Raw genomic sequence first — 21,054 nt, 5'->3', positions numbered from 1 at the left:
CCAGGTCCAGTACATTTTCACGAAGTAGGACTCAACATTCATTCATTCATTCATTTTCTACCGCTTATCCTCATGAGGGTTGCAGGGGTGCTGGAGCCTATCTCAGTTGTCTTCAGGCGAGAGGCGGGGTACACCCTGGACTGGTGGCCAGCCAATCACAGGGCACATATAGACAAACAACCATTCACACTCACATTCATACCTATGGACAATTTGGAGTGGCCAATTAACCTAGCATGTTTTTGGAATGGGGGAGGAAACCGGAGTACCCGGAGAAAACCCACGCATGCACGGGGAGAACATGCAAACTCCACACAGAGATGGCCGAGGGTGGAATTGAACTCTGGTCTTCTTGCTGTGAGACCTGCGCGCTAACCACTCGTCCACCTTGCAGCCTAGAGAAAACCTGTTGAGGACTTTCTAAATACAGTTTTCACCATTATTAGAGCCCCGTAGACATGGAATAACACCTTTTATAGTCATCTTTGATCTTTGTTTACACCACATTGTGCAGCCTCCTGGATCTGCAGGGACTAGCATAGCAAGCTACCAAACTAACTAGTTAGCCTCTCCTATTTAGTTATTCTACAGGACAAAATGAGGCAACAAAAATGTTCCACTTTCACAAGGAATGGGAAGAAAATGCGTCGTGACTATGTCATGTCTGACATGGCATGGCTGGTTGGCATGGCAGGTCATGTAACGTCAGGTAAGGTCTCTTCAGTCTAAGAGGCTTTCAGGTCAAAATGACGCACATGTAATTCCACTTGGTTGTAAGTCTAGGCCAACCTTATGTATGCGCACAAGTCCTGTCTTCTTCTACAGTATTGTATTTCATGAAATGAAGACGTGGTTGCATCTGTCCACCGCACCACACGTAGGTGTGCCTTGTGTATTACATCGCATTACTCAGCCATCCGTTCCCATCTGGGCGCAACCGCTGACTAATCCAGGACAGAGTGGTCGCAAACAGAAAGATCTCAGGAGCGTTCCCATGACACGACTGATGCCAAGCGAGCCGAATACTACATATGACTTGTCTATGACTTGTCAATATTTGTGGATGAATAATAGGCCATAGTTTGAATTTTTGGGAAGGTAAGACTGCACGGCTTTTCCACTTAAAGCATTGTTTCCCGCCTCACACGCTAAGGTTCTAAACCTTCACACCTCCACCTGTCAAACATGAATAGATGAACTCACCAGCCAACAACATGACAACCACCAATGTCCTCCCCACCCCGTTGCATACACCTTGAACTATTCACGAGGCGTGCAGACGTCTGCTGCTTGAGATTCTCAAGGGTGATTCATCTTCGACCTGCATGGGAACTTTTCCCTTCTTTAATGACTTTTGTTTGATGTTTAGCTACCCGCCTGCTGTGCTGTCTTCGGGGTGGGGCACCTATTGTTGTCACACCAGACATGGGTGGAATGTTTTTGAGTAAATGCCTCTGGCATCGAGCCGTGTGCAGACGTTTACCAGTGGATTCACATGACCGCACAAGTTCTCACCTTGACAAGTCCTAATGTTTATATTCTGTATGCTGTTGGCTGAGCTCTCACTCCAGGGGCTGACAGCTTCTCGTCCGTAAGAATTTCATTACGCTGCACAGACATCAGATAAGGACGTGCAGCACTCCCTGCTGCTGATTAACACCGACAATATGCAAATCAATCCCAAGTAATACTTGCTTACTTAATAGCAAAGACTGAAAAAAGACTTTTGTAAAATGAAGCACTTCCAGTATACTTGAACCCTGCAGCGTAATAACAGCAACTCAATAGAGGCGTATGATTCGTCAACCATTTGTTGCTGTTTTTTTACTGGCACTCGTCTCCGTTCACGCTTACTCACCCAGGAAATGAAATGACATGTTACTAATTGCGCAACTCTTACTAAAGCTGCATTAGTATAAATGTATCAAACTTGCGGAAGAAGCAACAGATCTTGTCCTTCCCACAAATCAACTCTACTTTCCCCTCCCTGCATGAGCCTCACTGACTCCTGGGTGCTCGACGCGCCCGTGATTGTCCCTGACTCCCGACTCCCGAGTCACGGCAGACAAAGTTAGCAATGAAACATTAAAACTCAACCTAACATATTCTTAAGTCCCTGTTGTGGCTTCTCTTTAGTCGTTATGATGTCTGAGTCATGTTGGACAATTTGAGGGCAATTGCATTTGAGTGAAAATTCTGTATACTTAAATTTCCACACGTTACAATTCCTTATTCCTAAATGGCATGTTTTTGTAGTTAGAGCATTGAAAACCGGTTTACGACGGCTTTACATTATTAGGCATTATTAGAGCCCTTTGGACATGAAATAACACCCCTATAGTCACCATTACCTGCACATTAACTAATATAGTAGAAGTAGTTTTGTAATCAATTGTAATCTGATGCATGTTCAAATGAAATAAAACCATTAGCATTACCATTATAAAGCTTTTGGAAAAGGAATTTGGAAAAGTCCGGTGGGCCAGATGAAGATGCTTGGCGGGCCTGATGGGGCCCGCGGGTTGCAGTTTTCCCACCCCTGTCTTACATTATCATTCATCACATTTGCATTTACATATTGTTTTACTCCTGTCCAGTACTTCCTGCGGGGGCTCTTCAATGTAACATTAATGACCCCAAGTGACCAGTGTAGAATTTATCGTTGTTCATTGCTTCCACACCTGACAGCGAAGTAGGACTCAAGTGAAAGGTTTTGTAATTAGAGCATGGAAAACCTGTTCATGACTTATAAATACGGCTTTTAAGATTATTTGAGCCCTGTAGACACTAAATAATACCTCATTGTCACCTTTACACTCCTATTATTCTTTGTTTGCTACACTAATAAATCATTAGGGGCCAAAGTTAATGACATTCTTCCATGATATGTGAAACTATTCAACCTGCAGACAGTTCATGCATCCTTGGGTCATGAATGCGCTCCCATTGTAGATGAATGAATGGATGACGATTGGTCAAATGCAGCTCATCTAATTCCCTGATTGCAGCATCCGTCATATTTGATTGACATCTGTGTGTGTGTGTGTGTGTGTGTGTAGGACGGAAAAGATTGACAAGGTGATTAAGCAGTGGGAGAGCTCTTTCTTCAGAGGAAATCCAAAGCTCCGAAAGAAGTCTGTGTCCCTGCGCTTCGACCTGCACATGGCTGCAGCAGATGAAGGCTGCGCCCAGACCAAACAAGACAGCCTTCCCGACGTCGAAGTTCGTCTCATCATGAAAAGATCCCGCAGCGCTGCAATCACACCTTAACCGCGGGAACGCTGGGTTTGGTGTGAAGGTTGGATGTGGTTCCTTTCAACGAATCGTCACATAAATTGGAATGCCGGTGGCCCTCGGTGTAGACGTTCTGTTTTCCATTTTCAATCATGTTTTGACATTGACAGTACAGTAGATCCTAGTAGATCCCTGCTTGTCACACGTGTTACATTCCAGGGCCAACAACAATTGGCCAAAAAAAAGTTGATTCAGCTGCAGAATCCAAGTGATGAACATGCATCACACACTTAAACACTTTACAAATATTAAACATATAGCTACTCAGCACTGATGAATGATAATGTAAGACAGGGGTGGGAAAACTGCAACCCGCGGGCCCCGTCAGGCCCGCCAAGCATCTTCATCCGGCCCACCGGACTTTTCCAAATTCCTTTTCCAAAAGCTTTATAATGGTAATGCTAATGGTTTTATTTCATTTGAACATGCATCAGATTACAATTGAGTGCATCCCATAATCAGTTCCCAGTTCCACATGTCCAAAAGGAGAAGGAAGATTATGGGTAGGATTATTAAATCCTACCCATCCATCTGGTACTTTTACAATCAGTAACTGTTAGTCAAGTCAAGTCAAGTTTATTTGTATATCCCTTGATCACAAAAGAGCCTCAAAGGTCTTAACAAGCAGGCAACAGTAGATGCAGTAGATGATACTGTTGCAGCTGCACTACCCAGCATGCCTTGCAGGCATTGAGGGCCTATGTTGAGCACTTAGTAGTTGATTTATGTAATGCGTAAGCAAGTTTGTCGTTCTGTTTGATGCCCTCTAACTCTCCACCTAACTTTTGAACCCAGTGTGACCTCCAAGTCAAAGCATTTGCCCACCCCTGATGTAAGACCATCCACCAACAGATGGAGTTGCATTTGTTCACTTCCTGCTTTCCGAATATAATTGAAGTTGTTTTTCTATTATTTTTTTAATTTTTAATTTTTAATTTTTAATTTTTAATTTTTAATTTTTAATTTTTAATTTTTAATTTTTAATTTTTAATTTTTAATTTTTAATTTTTAATTTTTAATTTTTAATTTTTAATTTTTAATTTTTAATTTTTAGACGATCCACCAACAGATGGAGTCACGGTGTAAACGTGACTTTGAACTTTCACATTTGCATCTCACCGCAGCTGCAGTGCCTTCAAGGACCAAAAGTGCGGAATCTTTGTCAAACACTGGACACCTTGGGGTGACGGAGTTGTGTTTGCAGTGGAAAAGCAAACCCTGGGCGTGCCCCGTCTCTTGCCCGAGGTCGGCTGGGATAGACTCCAGCATGCGTGAGGATAAGCGGCATAGAAGGTTTTCAGAGCAAAAATCTGTTAAGGTGTGGGGTCGTAAATGCTGAATCACAAATAAATGGGAGTAACACCAATGCATGGGAAACAAATAATAATTGAATATTTTTAATGCAAAATAACACATTGTCAGAAAACAAAATATAATATATTCTAATAATATCTTATTTGATTTTAATGATATTAACGATTATTTTCTTTTACAAATTTGCGGCACTGCGGTTGCTGTATTGCAAATGTAAAAGTTATCTGTATAAGATGTACTGCATGTTGCCATGTTTAATAACTTGGATGTTGTTACATGGCTTCATTTCGTAGTTTATTTTACCACAAACGACACATTAGGGAGGACTATTCTTATGCCGATTGTCCTGCAGTCAAGGGTGCCTCCAGAGAAGACAAAGGAGCGTCCCTTCCTTGTGCAATTATTGTCATAGATGTATAGATAGTTCCTGAATGTTTGCGCAGCTAAAACATACAGCACTTGGGATCATGTCACGACAAAGCACTGACGTGCACTTTGCTACATGCTACATGCTACATGCTACATGCTACATGCTACATGCTACATGCTACATGCTACATGCGATGGAAGGACTCACCCTAGAAACAACGACTACAGCTGTCCTATCTAGTCCATGAGCATAAACTGAGAATACAATGACGTGAATTTGGCCTTTTACCAAAATTAAAAACCCGATGTTTGATTGGCCGTACTTCTGTGCAGGTACTACGGGTTCAACCCCCACATTTGAACATTGTCTCTTTTTGCGTCCCGTGATGGCGACCAGTCCAGACTGCCTTTGGCCTGAACTCTTCTGGAGTAGGCTCAAGCGCCCCAGGATAGGTGGTAAACAGGAAAAGTGGTGTAAAATGATTGGATAAATTGTATTTTTTGACATACAGTACCTGTTGTAACCACACGATGACAACATTTGTAAATAGTCGATGATACAGCAGCACACATCATTTCTGCTTTTTGGTTGCTCCTGCTCTTGACACCAAATATAAATATATAATAACTAGAAATACTGTGTAGTCATCATTGTACGTGGAATATTTGTTGATATATTATCTATGCAGTTTGAGTCCGCTCTGCGTTCACTCTTCAGTAATATCCACATGGTTTGTAGTTTTGACCAACAAATTTCAATTGAAGAGCTTGTGCTGACACGTTGGTTGTTTTCAGTCCAACCCAAATCTCAACCCGAAACGCCATCATTACAACAAGCCTCTGTCAGAAACTACAGTACATTCAGTGTACTACTTTGTAAAACTCTGAGTACATCTGAGAATGAAGTATTTCCACAAGCTGACAAGCTCAACGTGTTTATTCTTCATCGTGACAAAAGACATGGCAACAAGATTTTTATAGTACAATAAATATCTGGATCTGGACCGTGCACCGAGGGCCAGGGTGTCCAAAGTGCGGCCTGCTGCTCATTTTTATTGGCCCGAGGCATATTGTAAAAGGAAAATGGATGAAGTAGTAATCACATGATTATCTTACACTAATTAGCTTTGTCAAACAAAGTCAATAAGAAAGCATTAAAATAATCTGAGATTTAGAGAATAAAGTTGTACGTTTACGACTTTATTTTCCTACATTGTGACCTTATTCTTGTAAGTTATTCTGTATTCGTGTATTCAATCTCAGATTTAATATAATACGTAATTAGGCATGTCCAATATTGGCTTTTTTTCCCCCGAAAACGGATATGTCGATATTGTCCGACTCTCAATTTCCGATACCAATATGTGAAACATGACATATCCCCCGTGGTGGAATGAACACATTTGTTTTTTAACATTGGTTTTGATGAAAAATATCACATTTTCATGCTGATATCGGGATGATAATTATCGGTACCCATAACTGTCGAACATCCCAAAATATAACAATATTCTCACATCTTTTAATCTTAATTTGAAAAAAAAAATCTGGAACCAGTCCTGTGTATCTTTACACACAAATCCATGTTGGCTAGTTTAAAAAAAAAAAATCAGAAATGTACGACTTTATTCTCCAAAATATACAACTTTTTTTCTCGTAAATATACCACTTTTTTCTCATAAATTTATGACTTTATTCTCCTTAAATTTACAACTTTATTCTTGTAAATGTTGGACTTTTTTTCCTCGTAAATGTATTACTTTTTTGTTGTAAATTTATGACCTTATTCTTATAAATTTACAACTTTATTTTCCTTAATTTTACAACTTTATTCTTGTAAATGTAAAAAAAAAATCTTGTAAATTTATGATTTTACTCTCCTTAAATTTACAACTTTATTCTTGTAAATGTCCAACTTTTTCTCGTGAATTTATGACTTTATTTTTATATATGTATTACTTTATTCTCATGAGTGTATTACTTTTTTGTTGTAAATTTATGACTTTATTCTTAGAAATTTACAACTTTATTCTCCATGAATTTACAACTTTATTCTTGCAAATGTAAAAAAAATTCTCGTGAATTTATGACTTTATTCTCCTTAAATTTACAACTTTATTCTCGTAAATGTACTACATTTTTTCTTGTAAATTTATGATTTTATTCTTCTTAAATTTACAACTTTATTCTTGTAAATGTACTACATTTTTTCTTGTAAATTTATGATTTTATTCTCCTTAAATGTACAACTTTATTCTTGTAAATGTACGACTTTTTTCCTCGCAAATTTACAACTTTATTCTCGTAAATGTACAACGTTTTTTCTCATAAATTTATGACTTTAGTCTTGTACATTTATGACTTTAGTCTCCAAGTCTGTGATTTTTTTTCAATGTGGCCCTAATATTCCATCGTATTTTTAAATCTTAATAAACAAAAAACAATTCTCATTGGCAACGAGTCCTGTGTATCTTTACACACAAATCTACTGCGACCCGTTTTTATTCTCGTAAATGTACAACTTTTGTTTGTGTAAATGTACAACTTTATTCTCGTAATTAACAGCATTTTCCTCATCAATTTACGACTTTATTCTTGTACATTTAAGACTTTTCCCCGAAATCTCTATTTGTTTTTCAACGTGGCCCTAATTCTCCCTTGTATTTTAAGTCTTAATGAAAATGGAGTCGCGTGTATATTTACACACAGTGTGCAGCAACATCCAACCACAGAAATGATCCAAAACCAAAAACACAGAAAGGCCATAAAAGGTCATACTGCAAATTGGTCAAAATCTTCTCAAACTGGGGAGCACACAAATCAAACCTCCAAACATCCAGACAAGCAGTCAGGGGCGTCGCTGCATGCCATGAATACAACGTCAGCATCGCCTGCCCTCTAGTGGTGAGTCAGTTCAGTGCATGGACGCGTAAAGACTATGAGAAGTTACTAGCAGCACCACACCGACTCCACGGCTATCTAAATAAATGCTTACCACTTTAAGACAGCAAAATGTGCTTGTTTTCTTGGTGATATGTATATCATCAATAATTCACTGATTTAGGTCAGTCACACAAAAATGGATATATATATAATTGATATGAATACATTCAAATAGGCTCTGTCTGTCTGTAAGTGATGTGCAACTCTAAGGATATGACACCCGTGTGGACTGAGAAATGCAGCAGCCTTGTTTCATTAGGACTCGAATTATGTTGAGATTGTAGCTGCTGCGTCAGGCACTGACTAACTAAATGCACATGATGATTTCCATCGCCCCAGAGCGCCGCCTACAGTCGTAACGTGTCAGTACACACCAACGTGTGAAGCCAATGGATTTAAACAGGACATCTGATGACGTGAGCGTGTTCGATGTTGACGTCCCCAGCACTAACAACACGAGCTTTGCTGTGATGGGTCAGTCGTCTCAAAGCAGGGTTGCCACGGCAACCACACCCGAGCTATTCTGTTCCACACAAGCCAGTGTCAACACTGTAAAATGATGACTCATGTTGCTGTGAGAAAACAAGAGTCCTGCCGAAGTGTGGCGTGGCGTGGCGTGGCGTTTGAGTGCGGCTCAGTGCGCCGCTGACGTTGCTATGACAGCCTGAATAACCTTGACAGCTGTGCTGCACGGCTGCAGGGGGTCATATTCCGCAAAGACGTGGCACATGTTCTCCATGCCGGTTTCCACGCCTTTCGCCACAAAGCCAAACATCCTGCCAGGCAAAAGCAGTCACCGTAAATGTTTGGAAGATAAGAGATACAGTGTAAACAGCATCGAAGCGCTACAGCCATCCCCTGCTGGTAATCACCTCACTTTTGATTGGAACACACAATAACAATCATTAAAACTCCTTTGTAACTGATTGAATGAAATACGTACAGTAGGATTCCTTCTTTATAAATAGAATGTTCTTGGAGTTAGTTAGTTAGCAAAGAAAACAACCTTCTAAATATGGTTTGTAATACTGAGCCCACTATAACACCCCTATAGTCGAGTACCTTCACACTCCGGATTAGCCTGCTTAACAAGGGATTACTGTGCCGTTATAACATGTTCATTCATTCATTCATTCATTTTCTACCGCTTTTTCCTCACGAGGGTCGCGGGGGGTGCTGGAGCCTATCCCAGCTGTCTTCGGGCAAGAGGCGGGGTACACCCTGGACTGGTGGCCAGCCAATCACAGGGCACATATAGACAAACAACCAATTTGGAGTGGCCAATTAACCTAGCATGTTTTTGGAATGTGGGAGGAAACCGGAGTACCCGGAGAAAACCCACGCATGCACGGGGAGAACATGCAAACTCCACACAGAGATGTGCCGAGGGTGGGAATTGAACCCTGGTCTCCTAGCTGTGAGGTCTGCGCGCTAACCACTCGACCGCCGTGCCGCCCTATAACATGTATTTCATGTTTTTTTATTTGTTAATGCAAGTTATGGGCAAAATCAGCAGGGGATGAAATCATTCTACACACTAGTACACCATCAACGGTGAAAGTAGTGTAGTAGAGTGTATACATTTAAAACATTCAACAGCTGCCTTACTTTGCGCCAAAGCTTGAACCTTTCCTCCACCTGGAACAGTCACAAAGGCAAAATGACAAAAGGGATGTTACTGTATTTTGTACTGCATATTAGCTGTGCAGGTACATAGATGAGCAATGCAATGACTTTTACTGTTTCTTTTAATTTCATATATGAATCAATGCATTTTTGATCTGCTACTTCATTGACTTTGTGGTAATAAGAAGACTTGGCGGACCATGCGGTGCTTAATGAGTTGGTCCACATGGAGGGGTTGGCGACATTTAAGCGCTTCCCACTGTAGTCAGCATTTTATGCTATCAATAACAACAATCTAATCATCACTGCATGTCTGAATTCCCATTTGACCATTTTTTCCCATTCCTCACCTTCGATCTTCTGGATCATCTCCACTATAGCTAAGCAGGTGAGCAGGGTAATGACGGCGGAAAAAATGCCTGAAAGAAAATACATACGTGGATTTCAGGGTCTTTCATCTGCGTCCTGGTTTGCCCACAAAACATGACAGGGTGTGTCCGCTCTTACTTCCTGTTGACGTCTGTCAGTGTGATACCCTTCAGGGACACTTTCAGGTTGACGATGGTGGGTTCGAAGGAACCGGAAAGCAGTTGGAGTGTGCAGGAAACCGCCCGGTCGACGGCACAAGGTCCTGTCAGCCGCTCAGTGGGGACGGCATTCAGGTAGATGAAGTTGGAAGCTGCATTACATTACATTGCATTACATTGTTGCTGTGAAAACAGGCCATTTTGTTTCCACATAAAACGCCATCCATCATTTGCTACACCACCTCGGGTCACGGGGAAGTGGGTAATCATTTCTAAATACTTGATAATTCAGGTCAAATCCACAGCATACACTTTAATTGTGTGTCACTACTCCGATTCCGTCCCTTCATCATTCAATAGCGGTTAGTCGCTGTACATTTGATTAGCTTAAGCTAATCTAATCATTACAACTTTTATTGCAAATGTTGATCCGAAATCAGCTCAGAACATGAAGGTCAGGCTAGTAGGAAGGTCTGGAGGCGGGAGGAGAGAGCCCTTTCTAAGGGTGCATCACCATCAGCAACCTGTACATACAAATAAGGTTGTCTAGGCATGCGAGTCTGCCCTTCATCGACCCATCGACAAGAGGAGAGCTCCCCTGCCTTCACACACTGCATGCGGTTTCCTATGTTAACGTTCTGTTCAGGTGGTGTCCATCTGTTTCCTTATTCAACCGTACCGCCCATCCTTCTAATGCAGGGGTGCTCACACTTTTTCAGCATGCGAGCTACTTTTAAAATGACCGAGTCAAAATGATCTACCCACTACAAAAATGCAAAACATCTATTTATTTTCAAATGTATTGAGGATTATTTGTACGTACAATGTATGTTGATGTACCTTACATAACCAAATGAGCCAATATTGCAAAACACACATAATTAACTATTAACATTTTTTGTAATTACCTGAGTTTACTTTGATGACTTGCACTGAATTGAACCAGCCAGGGATGCATAGTCCGGACTGTAGCTGCTGATAGCCAGCCTCAAGCACACTTCCAAATGTTTATCAGTCATGGATAATATCCGTATCATAATATCCGTATAATATTCCATATCCGTATGGAAGTGATATGTTTTTTGCCTTTTTACTTGGTCCAGCTCCTTCACTCATTTTAGTGACCATAAACTTTAGCGAGGGCTTTAAAATCTCGCAATTCGCCGACTAGCTTAGCACTTTGCATCGTTGTTTACGCATGAGCGGTGACCTAAAGGTCAAAATTCAGTTGTCATCTGACTGGTTGTCCTGTATGTCAATCAAGTAACGGGGATGGATGATAGGCTGACATCGTAAGTTCTGCTGCACTTAGAGACGTCGTTTGATTTGATTGGTCGCCCGAAGGGCAACATTCAGTTGTCATCTGAATGGCTGCCCTGTATATCAATCAAGTGACGGCATTGATGCTGGGATGATATTTTTTTAATGTCACGCCGCGATCGACCAGCAATCGACCAGTACCACCTCCGCGATCGACCGGTAGATCGCGATCGACTTAATGAGCACCCCTGTTCTAATGCATGACTTTCCCAGCTTACCTGATCCCTGCTTGTTGTCCGAGGCCAGGATGTCTTTGCTTTTTTCTTCTACTCCACCCAACTCTGTGTGAGGACCCAGTCATTAATTCATCTCATCTCTCTCTCTCTCTCTCTCTCTCTCTCTCTCTCTCTCTCACACATGTACTTCCACTGTCAGTAATTACCTTGGGAGTGGAGGAGTAATTTGCAGGGTAAAGCGAAAGGTGAAATAGTGTGCTGGTACACAAGGGCGGAAAGGCTTCCTGTAAATACAAGAAGAATATATGGGAGTTTAGAATCATATCATAATGATTAAGTCTGAAAATATCTTTTTCATGTCGACACTTACAATAAGTCATGTGTTTATATTCTGTCTGTTCCACCATTTTCTAATTCATGGAGAAAAGAATACAGATTGTCCAGCAATAGTTACATAGCTCATTGTTACGTCCTGTAGTGGGTGTAGTGGCTGTGGCTGTGTGGGTGTTTTTATCCCCTTTGGAGAGTGGTGACACACCTAGAAGGTTCATCTCAGGTGTGTGGGGGGGTAAGCAGCTCTTCGAGTGTGAACCTGGGTGTGTTTAGTTTCAGAGACACTCTGCCCTTTTCCTGGTGAGTCTTTTGTGTTTCCGCTTTTTGTATTTTGGAGTATTTTTGCTTCACTGGCTGTTTTAAGTCCTACTTTTGAAGATTATTTTTTTGCAGAGATAGAAGAAAGCAAGAAAGCAAAACAAAACAAAAATAAAATGATCATAAAAAGACAATAGCGAATTACCAATAAAAGTAAAACAAGTAAGTCACATTTTGGGGGGGAATTTACTTTCTAAAATCCGAGTCCAAGAATAGACACTTAGGGGGTATTAGTGCTCAAGACACAACTCGACTAAACCTAACATCCGCAATCAGACTTACCTAAATTGGTCCAGCGACGACGGTTATCAATTACTTTGCCAAGTCTGCTTTTTGGCTTTGTGCTCAGTACGTGGTCCCATGAACGTCCAATCATCCTGCTTCCACTCAGCAGTGAAGCCATCCCAGCCAGTGTATTTTATACAAGATGGGCTAGTAGTTCCCAATGCAGGCAATATTAAGGTCACACAATTAAGGTCAGTATTGCGGTTTCTGAAACTTTGGGAATAACCCGTTTCCATGCCTGAGCAAACAGGGTTATCCATGTTTACATGGTAGTCGTAAACAATCGGGATATCCCGATCAAAACAGCGACGCACAGAGAACATCATGACGCTTCTTCCTGTTTACAAAAACAACACCTGCAAGGCGTCTATACCTTCTGTAAGGACATGAACATTTTTCTGTCTTTCACCACATGAATGAGATGGTTACTTTCATCCTCGCTCCAAAAATGTGCACTTTTGCTTGCCGCCATGTTTTCAAATTCGTTCACATGAACCAATAATCTGGTTAGAAAAGGTGTGATCCAGGGGTCATATTCTGGTTTTTCAAAAGGGTTATTGGAGTTTACATGGCCATGCTCAACTGGGTTATTGCTAATATTCTGGTTATTTGACTACATGTAAACGTAGCCACTGTCACCGCCAATAGAGCGAGGGAGGACCGCTGACAGAATAATGGAGAATACCCTACTAGCCTTTTCATTTGTCCACCCTCAACGGAGCACAACTTTGACGTTTGAACACTTACCCATTCAAAACAAAAAATCAATTGAAGCAAAAACGTACTTTAAAAAATCTTATCATGACCACTAGATGGCAGTGTTCAGTACATGTATACTCACGCAAGGACTCCTGTGACATTTTATACGCTAATGTTGGCCTAATTATTCTTAATTATTTCGTATTGTATTTCATTGCAGGTGCTCGTGTGACCATTTCATATCCCCACTTATGGATGGATAATATCATCAAGGAATGCTCTTTAGTAGTGACAATAAATGGAGGTGTTAGCTGAACACCAATAGGTGGCATGTTAAGTTCTCGGGGTAGCTATAGCCTAAACATAATCCGCAGAATATGATTTTCTTGTTGGAGGCATTTGTGCTCCGTCTTTCTCAGTTGTCTTTAAAAGTTGATGTTTGCAGTGGTACAGGAATGGTAGGAGTAGTAGATTCTGATACGCAAACCTAGAGTGTCTAGTGGCTGTCAGTGTGGGGGGAAAAAAACATAAAAACTAATTGTCAACATTTCTCCTCACATTATGCCTTTTCTCATATTTTGATCCATTTTTTCAAATTGTACTTTTACAAAATGCCCCCAGGCTGCAGCGTGGACACCGTACCCCTCTGGTTGATGATCGTATCAAGAAGAACTCTGCCCAGCAACAGTGGCCAAGGCAAACAAGAGAAAGGACATGAACAATTCATGGTATTGTTTTTTTTGCAGATATATTTTGCATGGAATCCGACCAAAGGAGTTCCACTCCACCAAGCATTCAGGCTGAGACATTTGCACCCACATGATCGCTAATTGCAGTGGGTGTGTGGTCACGGCTGATTAGACTCCTACCTTTGAGTCATGTCTAAGAGGCAGTCACGGTCCATTACGCTTGGGTGTGCCAGAAAGAATTTGCCATTGCAAAGCAAACTTGAAATAATTCCAAAGGAAGTGTTGTTGACATTACCGAAGTATGGCTCCTCAGAGGATCCTTTGAGGCGAACACCTTTTGCTGATGATTCAATAAGAAAGTGCTTGACAACCTGGGAGCTTCTCGCTCCTCCTGAGAATAAAATAACACCAACAATAAATTCATTCATTCATTCATTCATTTTCTACCGCTTATCCTCATCAGGCAATAAATGAGTTTTTCTGCTGAAACCACATTTATATCATCCACAATCCTTATGTGAGACATGAACATGTATGTTTTTCACAGATCATTACTGCACGTAATGGGAAAACACTAATTCCACCTGTAAAGACTCCAAAAATGGCCGACAACACTCCATTTGCATATCATGTGACAGGCATACTAACCAAACTACATTGATATTTTTGCCTCAGACACTACTAAAAGCTAAGGCTACTGTACATACTGTAACATACCTGTATACATACATACATATACATATATATACATACATATATACATAAAACCTTTTGGGGGTGTTTTAATAGCGGCCTTTGTATGCAGTGTAGTTGTATCCCATTATGTGCAGTAATGAGCTGTCTCTTTTTATCTCTTTTTTATATCTTTAGAACGCAGATATATTTTTCTAAAATGCAATGACTTAACTTAACTTGCAATAACTAACAATAAATGCAAGAACTTAACCTGAGGCCTGAGAAAGGAACATTGCAGGGGTCGACAGTCAACAGCCTTGTGTTGAGATTTGCAAAACAGTGACTTTCTGCCACCTCGGGTTGGGACACGTTTGAAGACGTTTGATGACTCCACATTTGCTACTTACAATTGTTATTAAATGTCTTTCTTTTTTTGATACTATAAAAATAAAGCTCCTGCCTCGCCACAGGCTCGGTGTGCATGGACGTGCCCAATCTCATCCGTTGGGTTAGGTAAGTGAGTCCCGAGGCCATTGGGCATGCCTGGCGAAGACGCTTGACAACATGATTCCTTTTGGCAAGGCATTGTGTCTGCATCTCATCAAATGTTTCCATCGTCTAAAATAGCCACAGAGCGCAAGTGAAACTTACCTGTTGCCGTTAGATCCACCTTCATGGCCAGACCAAAACTTCCCCTGTAGGTGGTGCTGTCTCTCACCACAAATGTTCCTGGTTCTTCGTCCATTACCAGGGCCTCAGCTGAGGTGGACCAAACATCACAATATCATCACAGTTAGGAATCTGGAGTTGTTACTGTATAATCATTTTATCAGCATCATTCATCTGTTCCAGAAGGTCTAAGTCTCACCGAAAACCAAATCAATCCAAATCATTTTTTCCAGTAAGGAATCGTGTAAATTCAAAAGAATGGGTTCCAGAAAGCCAACCATGTTAACATCCCGGTGTTAGTCAGTAAAGAACGCCAGAGTCAACTGCTGATGATATCATAGACGGCTGGTTCCTGTTTCTATGTATTTGCAAGCTACTAACAAAGATATTTTCTGATAAAAATACATTAAGAACACGACAAGACGCAAGCCATATTGTACCATATTGTACATATTGTAACCTGAAAATGCACTCAAACCGAGGCAATACTTTGCTGTAATTTATCAACGTTATCTGAAAAACTAGGTTGCATGCTAACCAAGGTTCCACTGTATCGGTTTTAGCTTGACTACGCCTTATTAAGTAGAGATTCTCACCTTCTGCTCTGCTGATATGTGGACAGAACCAAAATTTGGATGAGTCCATAACAAATTTCATTGACGTCTGATTGCCATTCAAAGAGGCTTGCGAGCCTAAAGGGGGAATGGTATTTATTACACAGAGCCAAGTGTTCAAACAAAGTACTTCATAGACACACCAACAAGCCCTCACCGTGGGGAGTGAGTGGCTTCTCCTCTGAGCCACTTCCTGATACAGGAGACGTGTTGACCTGCAAGTCCTGGTGCGGTACGCCATTGATCAGCAACATGGGAATGTCAGTGAAAGATCCAGACAGGGATTGGTCAGGACTGCTGAGTGAGCAGTTGGTGGGTTGGTGATATGAGCTGTGCTGGGTGTCATAGGGCCTCATCTTGCATCCGTCACCGTAGGCTCCGGATGGAGAAGAGTGGGTAGACTCTAGACAGCCGGTGTCTTCACTGGCCAAAGACAATGTGCTATGCAAAGGAAATAAGGATACGTTATGTTTGAACCAGACGGTATCCTTCTAGTACAACGTTGTACGCAAGAAGAAGAATTTCAAAAGCAGCAAGTTTTACATTTCCAATCCCTCTGTGAATCACAACTTATCTCGACATGGCGGGCTACATGGTCGTTATGGTTTCCCGAGGTAAAAAGGTCCATCGTGACTGGCCCGACAAAGACTGATTCCAAAGACTATTATGAACATCTAAAGAAGAGACCGGCCTAGCGCCCCACACCAAGGTGAGGGAGAGTGCCTGGTAAGCATGGTGCCCAGCCAGAAGAGAGTCCAGTTCTCGCAACATGGAATATGACTGCAACTTGTACGAGATTTTGAGAATTTGAGAAGCATCTGATCGAGTGGGGGAGGAGTTTGTTTTGGCAAATCATGAGAAGGGGGAGGCAGTGCCCTGTGTACAGTGTGGACAGAAGCCCGGTAACCGCCACTGGGAATATAATCATGGGCTGGAAGGAATACTTCCAGGAGGATCTTCTCAATCCCACTGACTCCTGGGAGTCCTGGAAATGGACAACATTTTCCCTGAACTCTTTAAGACTCCGAACAGGAAGACTTGTGGGAACTCCTGAGCCTCTTTTTGAAAGTCTATTCTAGAGCGCTGGAGAGGACAGTCCGAGCTCAAGTCCGCCGCAGATGCGGGCATTACAAAATCATTTTTATCCTGGCCGTGGAAAAGTGGACCAGCTCTCAAGGCCATTTGGCCCCTGAACAGTGGGACCAAGACCTTGATTCTCATTGTTGATAGTAAGTCAATCATGTTCATGGTCAACATTGGTCTCCACCCTTGTGGACACAATGTCTAGATGAATCCAAGTCATGAGGTGTTTTGTCCTGTATGGTACCCGTATGGTACCCTGGTGGCCGAGCGCTTCCAAGTCTGGACTTTCTTACTGAAACTCTTGCCCCCGCACCTCGGACGCGGACAAGCGGAAGGTAATGGGTGGCTGAATAGATAGAGCCTACAGCCTACAACAACAGTGTAAGCTGAAATGAAAGTCAGAGATACGAGACAGATGGACGTTGACAAACGGCTAACATTTTAGCCCACATCACAGGATGTGTGTGGGGCACGGCGTCAAAGTCTAATGGCCATTCTGACCATTCCAAACTGAGCAAAATGTAAACATATAGCTCAGCTCGAAAACGTCAGCATGTCTGGTGAAGGTATGTATTGGTCACTTCCTGAATTAGCCCCATCAATTTGCCTCTCCAGTGGCAACAGAAAGTGTCAATAAAAGCTGTGTGGGGGTGGAGGGCCCATTCACGGTCTCAGTTGAGCATTGTTACGTTTATAAGCAATAGATTGGAAGTGTAGCAAATGTGCTAGCATTTGTTGTGTATGTTGTACCTAGCATTTGTTGTGTATATATAATTGTGTACCTGCCAAGGATGTAGCTGGTGTCCGAGCATGTTGATGTGGAGAGCAGTGAGGCAGCACTGTTTCGATTGGGGTAGGATAAGCGGAAGGATCCTTGAGAGCCTGATACATCGGGCCTCATTGGGGCATTCTGTCGGGGTGCACTCCCACATGGCAGCCGGGGCCTGGAAGAGGAAGGGGATCCAGAAAAGACGACTGTACCCGGGGGACTGAAGCTGAGACTAGCTGGTCTGGGAATGGGGATACTGGGGGACACCGTGGGCGAGGGGCAGCATCCATCTGGGAAGGACGGGAAAACATTCATGGTTAGTGCAGTGAAGATAAAACGTGACGGACCCCTCGGTGTGCTGCCATGCTCGTGCTTCATGCTTGAGTTTTCTCCAAAAGGGCTTGGCCCATGTAAACACACAAACGTCTGCTAAAGTTTCTCATGCAGGTACCTGCCTGCACAGCTCAGGGTAATCCTTCCAAACTGGATGGCTGTATTAAATGTTGTGTCACAACCTCCTAGCGAGGGGTTCCAACTTGTTTTGTTCACTTCAGGTTACGTCTGCCTCTCTGTGTCGATGGAAACTACGGGTTCAGTTGATGCACTCGGTGAAATAAAACATTGTGGTCAAAGAAGGAGCCACACCAAAACCTCTGCAGTTACATAACATGGGTGATGTTCCTGCATGTGATGGCTGCTGTTTCTTGTACATGCACAGGAAATCCTGTGTTTAGCACACAAAAGTTCACTGCTTTAACACCATCCGTTCTTTCTAGTTTTTTTGGTTCACAAAAGGAGATCCACAGACTTGCACGTCCATACGATCCATAATATGATCCATAATAGGATTAAGGCAAAGTTAAAGCAACATTGCACCGTCATTATCTGCCTTTTCTTTGTCTGAGATGTTTCAGGTGTGGTTCATAGTCTGGGCAGAAGTCCCAGAGTCGCTAAAGTGGTGCAATTACTCTTAGAATAAAGTGTGGCTGCATTTCCAAAGCTCTCTGCTATTGAAAAATAGGATGGATCCGTCCCTTTGTTGGCTTTAAAGATGTAATATGTAATATGTAATATGTATGAACTCATATCTCCGTTGCTTCATTCATGATCTTTTTGCATGCCGTCACACTGTACCTGTAGCAGGGCTGATGCATGGATGGTTTTTGTTGACCTGGATGGGTTCGAATGTTGGATCCAGTTCTATCATGAGCTGGTTGAGATTATCCAGGGAAATGTCAAGGTCCAGGCCGCTGCGGTGACTGCTGGGCTTGCTTGGACTGGAACACTGAGTGAGGGTCTCCTGTTCCGGGGTCAGACATATAGTCTGACCCACTCTCAGAACGTGATTGGGTATGACATGTGACATGCCCTCAGCAATAGGCTTCATGTTTGAGGGAGCGCTCACAATCTTGTGGAACGACAAAAGACATGGACACAATGGAGAAAAGATCAGTTACGCTCGATCGGACAAAAAAATATATTATTTAGTAATCACCATTTATTCATTCATATTCTACCGCTTATCCTCACGAGGGTCGCAGGGGTGCTGGAGCCTATCCCAGCTGTCTTGGGGCGAGAGGCGGGGTCCACCCTGGACTGGTGGCCAGCCAATCACAGGGCACATATAGACAAACAACCATTCACACTCACATTCATACCTATGGACAATTTGGAGTGGCCAATTAACCTAGCATGTTTTTGGAATGGGGGAGGAAACCGGAGAACCCGGAGAACATGCAAACTCCAAGGGTCCAATTTCGGGTCTCCTAGCTGTGTGGCCTGTGCGCTAACCACTCAACCACCATGCGCCTATAACAACCATTCACAGTCACGTTCCTACACATTGGCAGTTGGCAATAACCTAAAACGTCCAATCCACTTTATTTATATAGCACATTTTATAAACAGAGTTTCCAAAGTGCTGCACAGACTAGTAAAATAAAAAGTGAAAATAAAATACAATATATAAAAGTACAAATTGAATTTCATCCAAAACTAAAAGATCAAATAAGAAATAAAATAATAAAATAGATATTAAAATATTAAAAACGAGAAGCAAAGCAATAAAAGTATAAAAAATAAAACCAATTAAAATAAAATAAAGAACTAAAAGACACAGGACCATACGACTCACTCCGAGTTAAAAGCCAGAGAATAAAAGTGTGTTTTAAGACGAGACTTAAAGCTTTCGATGTTGGGGGCCTTTTTTACTTGGGAGGGGAGAGAGTTCCATAGCTTGGGGCCAACCACAGAAAAGGCTCGGTCTCCCCTGGTCTTAAGTCTCGTCTTGGGCACCACAAGTTGGAGCTGGCCCTCGGACCTCAGTGACCACGCTGGAGAGTAAATTTGGATGAGGTCCGAGATGTATTTGGGGGCCAGCCCATTCAACGCCTTAAAAACAAACAATCAAATCTTAAAATCAATCTAAAGCGAACTGGCAACCAATGCAGGGAGCCCAGAATTGGGGTGATGTGCTCCCCCTTTTTGGTTCCTGTTAAAAGCCGTGCCGCAGAGTCAGCTGTGGAACCAATTAACTGCGATAAATGAGGGATTACTAAAACGGGGGAAAATGTTTGCAGGAAACAAAGGAAAAAAATATTTTTAAAGAATAAATTTGTGAAGAATTTGTGCATCTCTGAAAGTTGAATTGTCTCCTTGGTATTATTATAAACAATAGTTGAATAAATAATTCACATTTTACACGGTGGTTAACTTCTTTAAGGTTGTCCACTTGGCTTTTCCTGCTTTGTGGTCCTTATTCAAAAAAAGATATTTGATGGCATTTACAGCAAGAATGTTGTTTGAAACATTGCTTGTATATTGCTTATAAATATTGAGGTTTCACTTTGAAGGGGATTATTTCTAGATCCATTTTTTTCCACCTTGTGTTTCCAACTCAGAGGTTTGACTGTTCTACGTCATCCATGCATGCAAGTCTGAGTAAATAATCGACTACGCGAATACAAAGAGGAAACGTGTGTAATATTTGGAGTCATCGCCTGAGTTTATCCAACGTCTCGCTTGGCCTTTCAAGATAAGGAGTGGTTCTGAATGAATCATTGGTGATATATGGCTGGTTGCCATGACTACACGACATGTTCTCCAACAATACATTTGGTGAATACCGCAATAAATGACAAATATTTGTATCACATTTTGTGAGGACTGATATAGAAAAGCCCTTTTTTAAAGATGGCAAAGCCAGTAATAGATTGAAGAAAGATGAAACATCAACGTTTGATATGAACATTTGTTTGTACAATGCCAATGAAGAACCACTGATGAAACATCTGAACATGGTCTTACCTTAGTTTCCTGTGTGTGATGACTCCAGGCGGGACACATGCAAAG

The 21,054-nt window shown here is 41.9% G+C and overlaps 2 protein-coding genes across 3 annotated transcripts in view; one reads left to right on the top strand and one right to left on the bottom strand.

Moving 5' to 3' along the window:
• Window positions 1-6,850, top strand: part of krt222 (keratin 222) — a 21,213-nt gene extending 14,363 nt beyond the window's left edge. Inside the window, exon 10 of one of the 2 annotated variants that reach the window (XM_058089264.1) lies at window positions 3,060-6,850. In XM_058089264.1, coding sequence (XP_057945247.1) covers window positions 3,060-3,270 — 211 coding nt within the window. In that variant the 3' untranslated portion in view covers window positions 3,271-6,850. The remainder of the gene's footprint in view (window positions 1-3,059) is intronic. The other variant, XM_058089255.1, reaches the window with a different exon arrangement.
• LOC131139542 (tensin-4-like) lies at window positions 5,255-21,054 on the bottom strand. The gene is made up of 13 exons (XM_058089243.1): window positions 21,010-21,054; window positions 18,838-19,111; window positions 17,717-17,993; window positions 16,009-16,292; window positions 15,834-15,929; window positions 15,220-15,327; window positions 14,189-14,284; window positions 11,776-11,853; window positions 11,612-11,674; window positions 10,054-10,225; window positions 9,897-9,965; window positions 9,529-9,558; window positions 5,255-8,696 (listed from the first exon to the last, which is right to left on the bottom strand). Exons 1-13 carry the CDS (start codon window positions 21,046-21,048, stop codon window positions 8,555-8,557), a joined length of 1,728 nt encoding a protein of 575 aa, XP_057945226.1. The 5' UTR covers window positions 21,049-21,054; the 3' UTR covers window positions 5,255-8,554.

This window comes from Doryrhamphus excisus, chromosome 1, assembly GCF_030265055.1.
Source record: "Doryrhamphus excisus isolate RoL2022-K1 chromosome 1, RoL_Dexc_1.0, whole genome shotgun sequence".
Lineage (NCBI taxonomy): Eukaryota > Metazoa > Chordata > Actinopteri > Syngnathiformes > Syngnathidae > Doryrhamphus > Doryrhamphus excisus.
The sequence above is the reverse complement of the archived record's forward strand: the minus strand, read 5'-3'. Positions and strand labels throughout refer to the sequence as shown.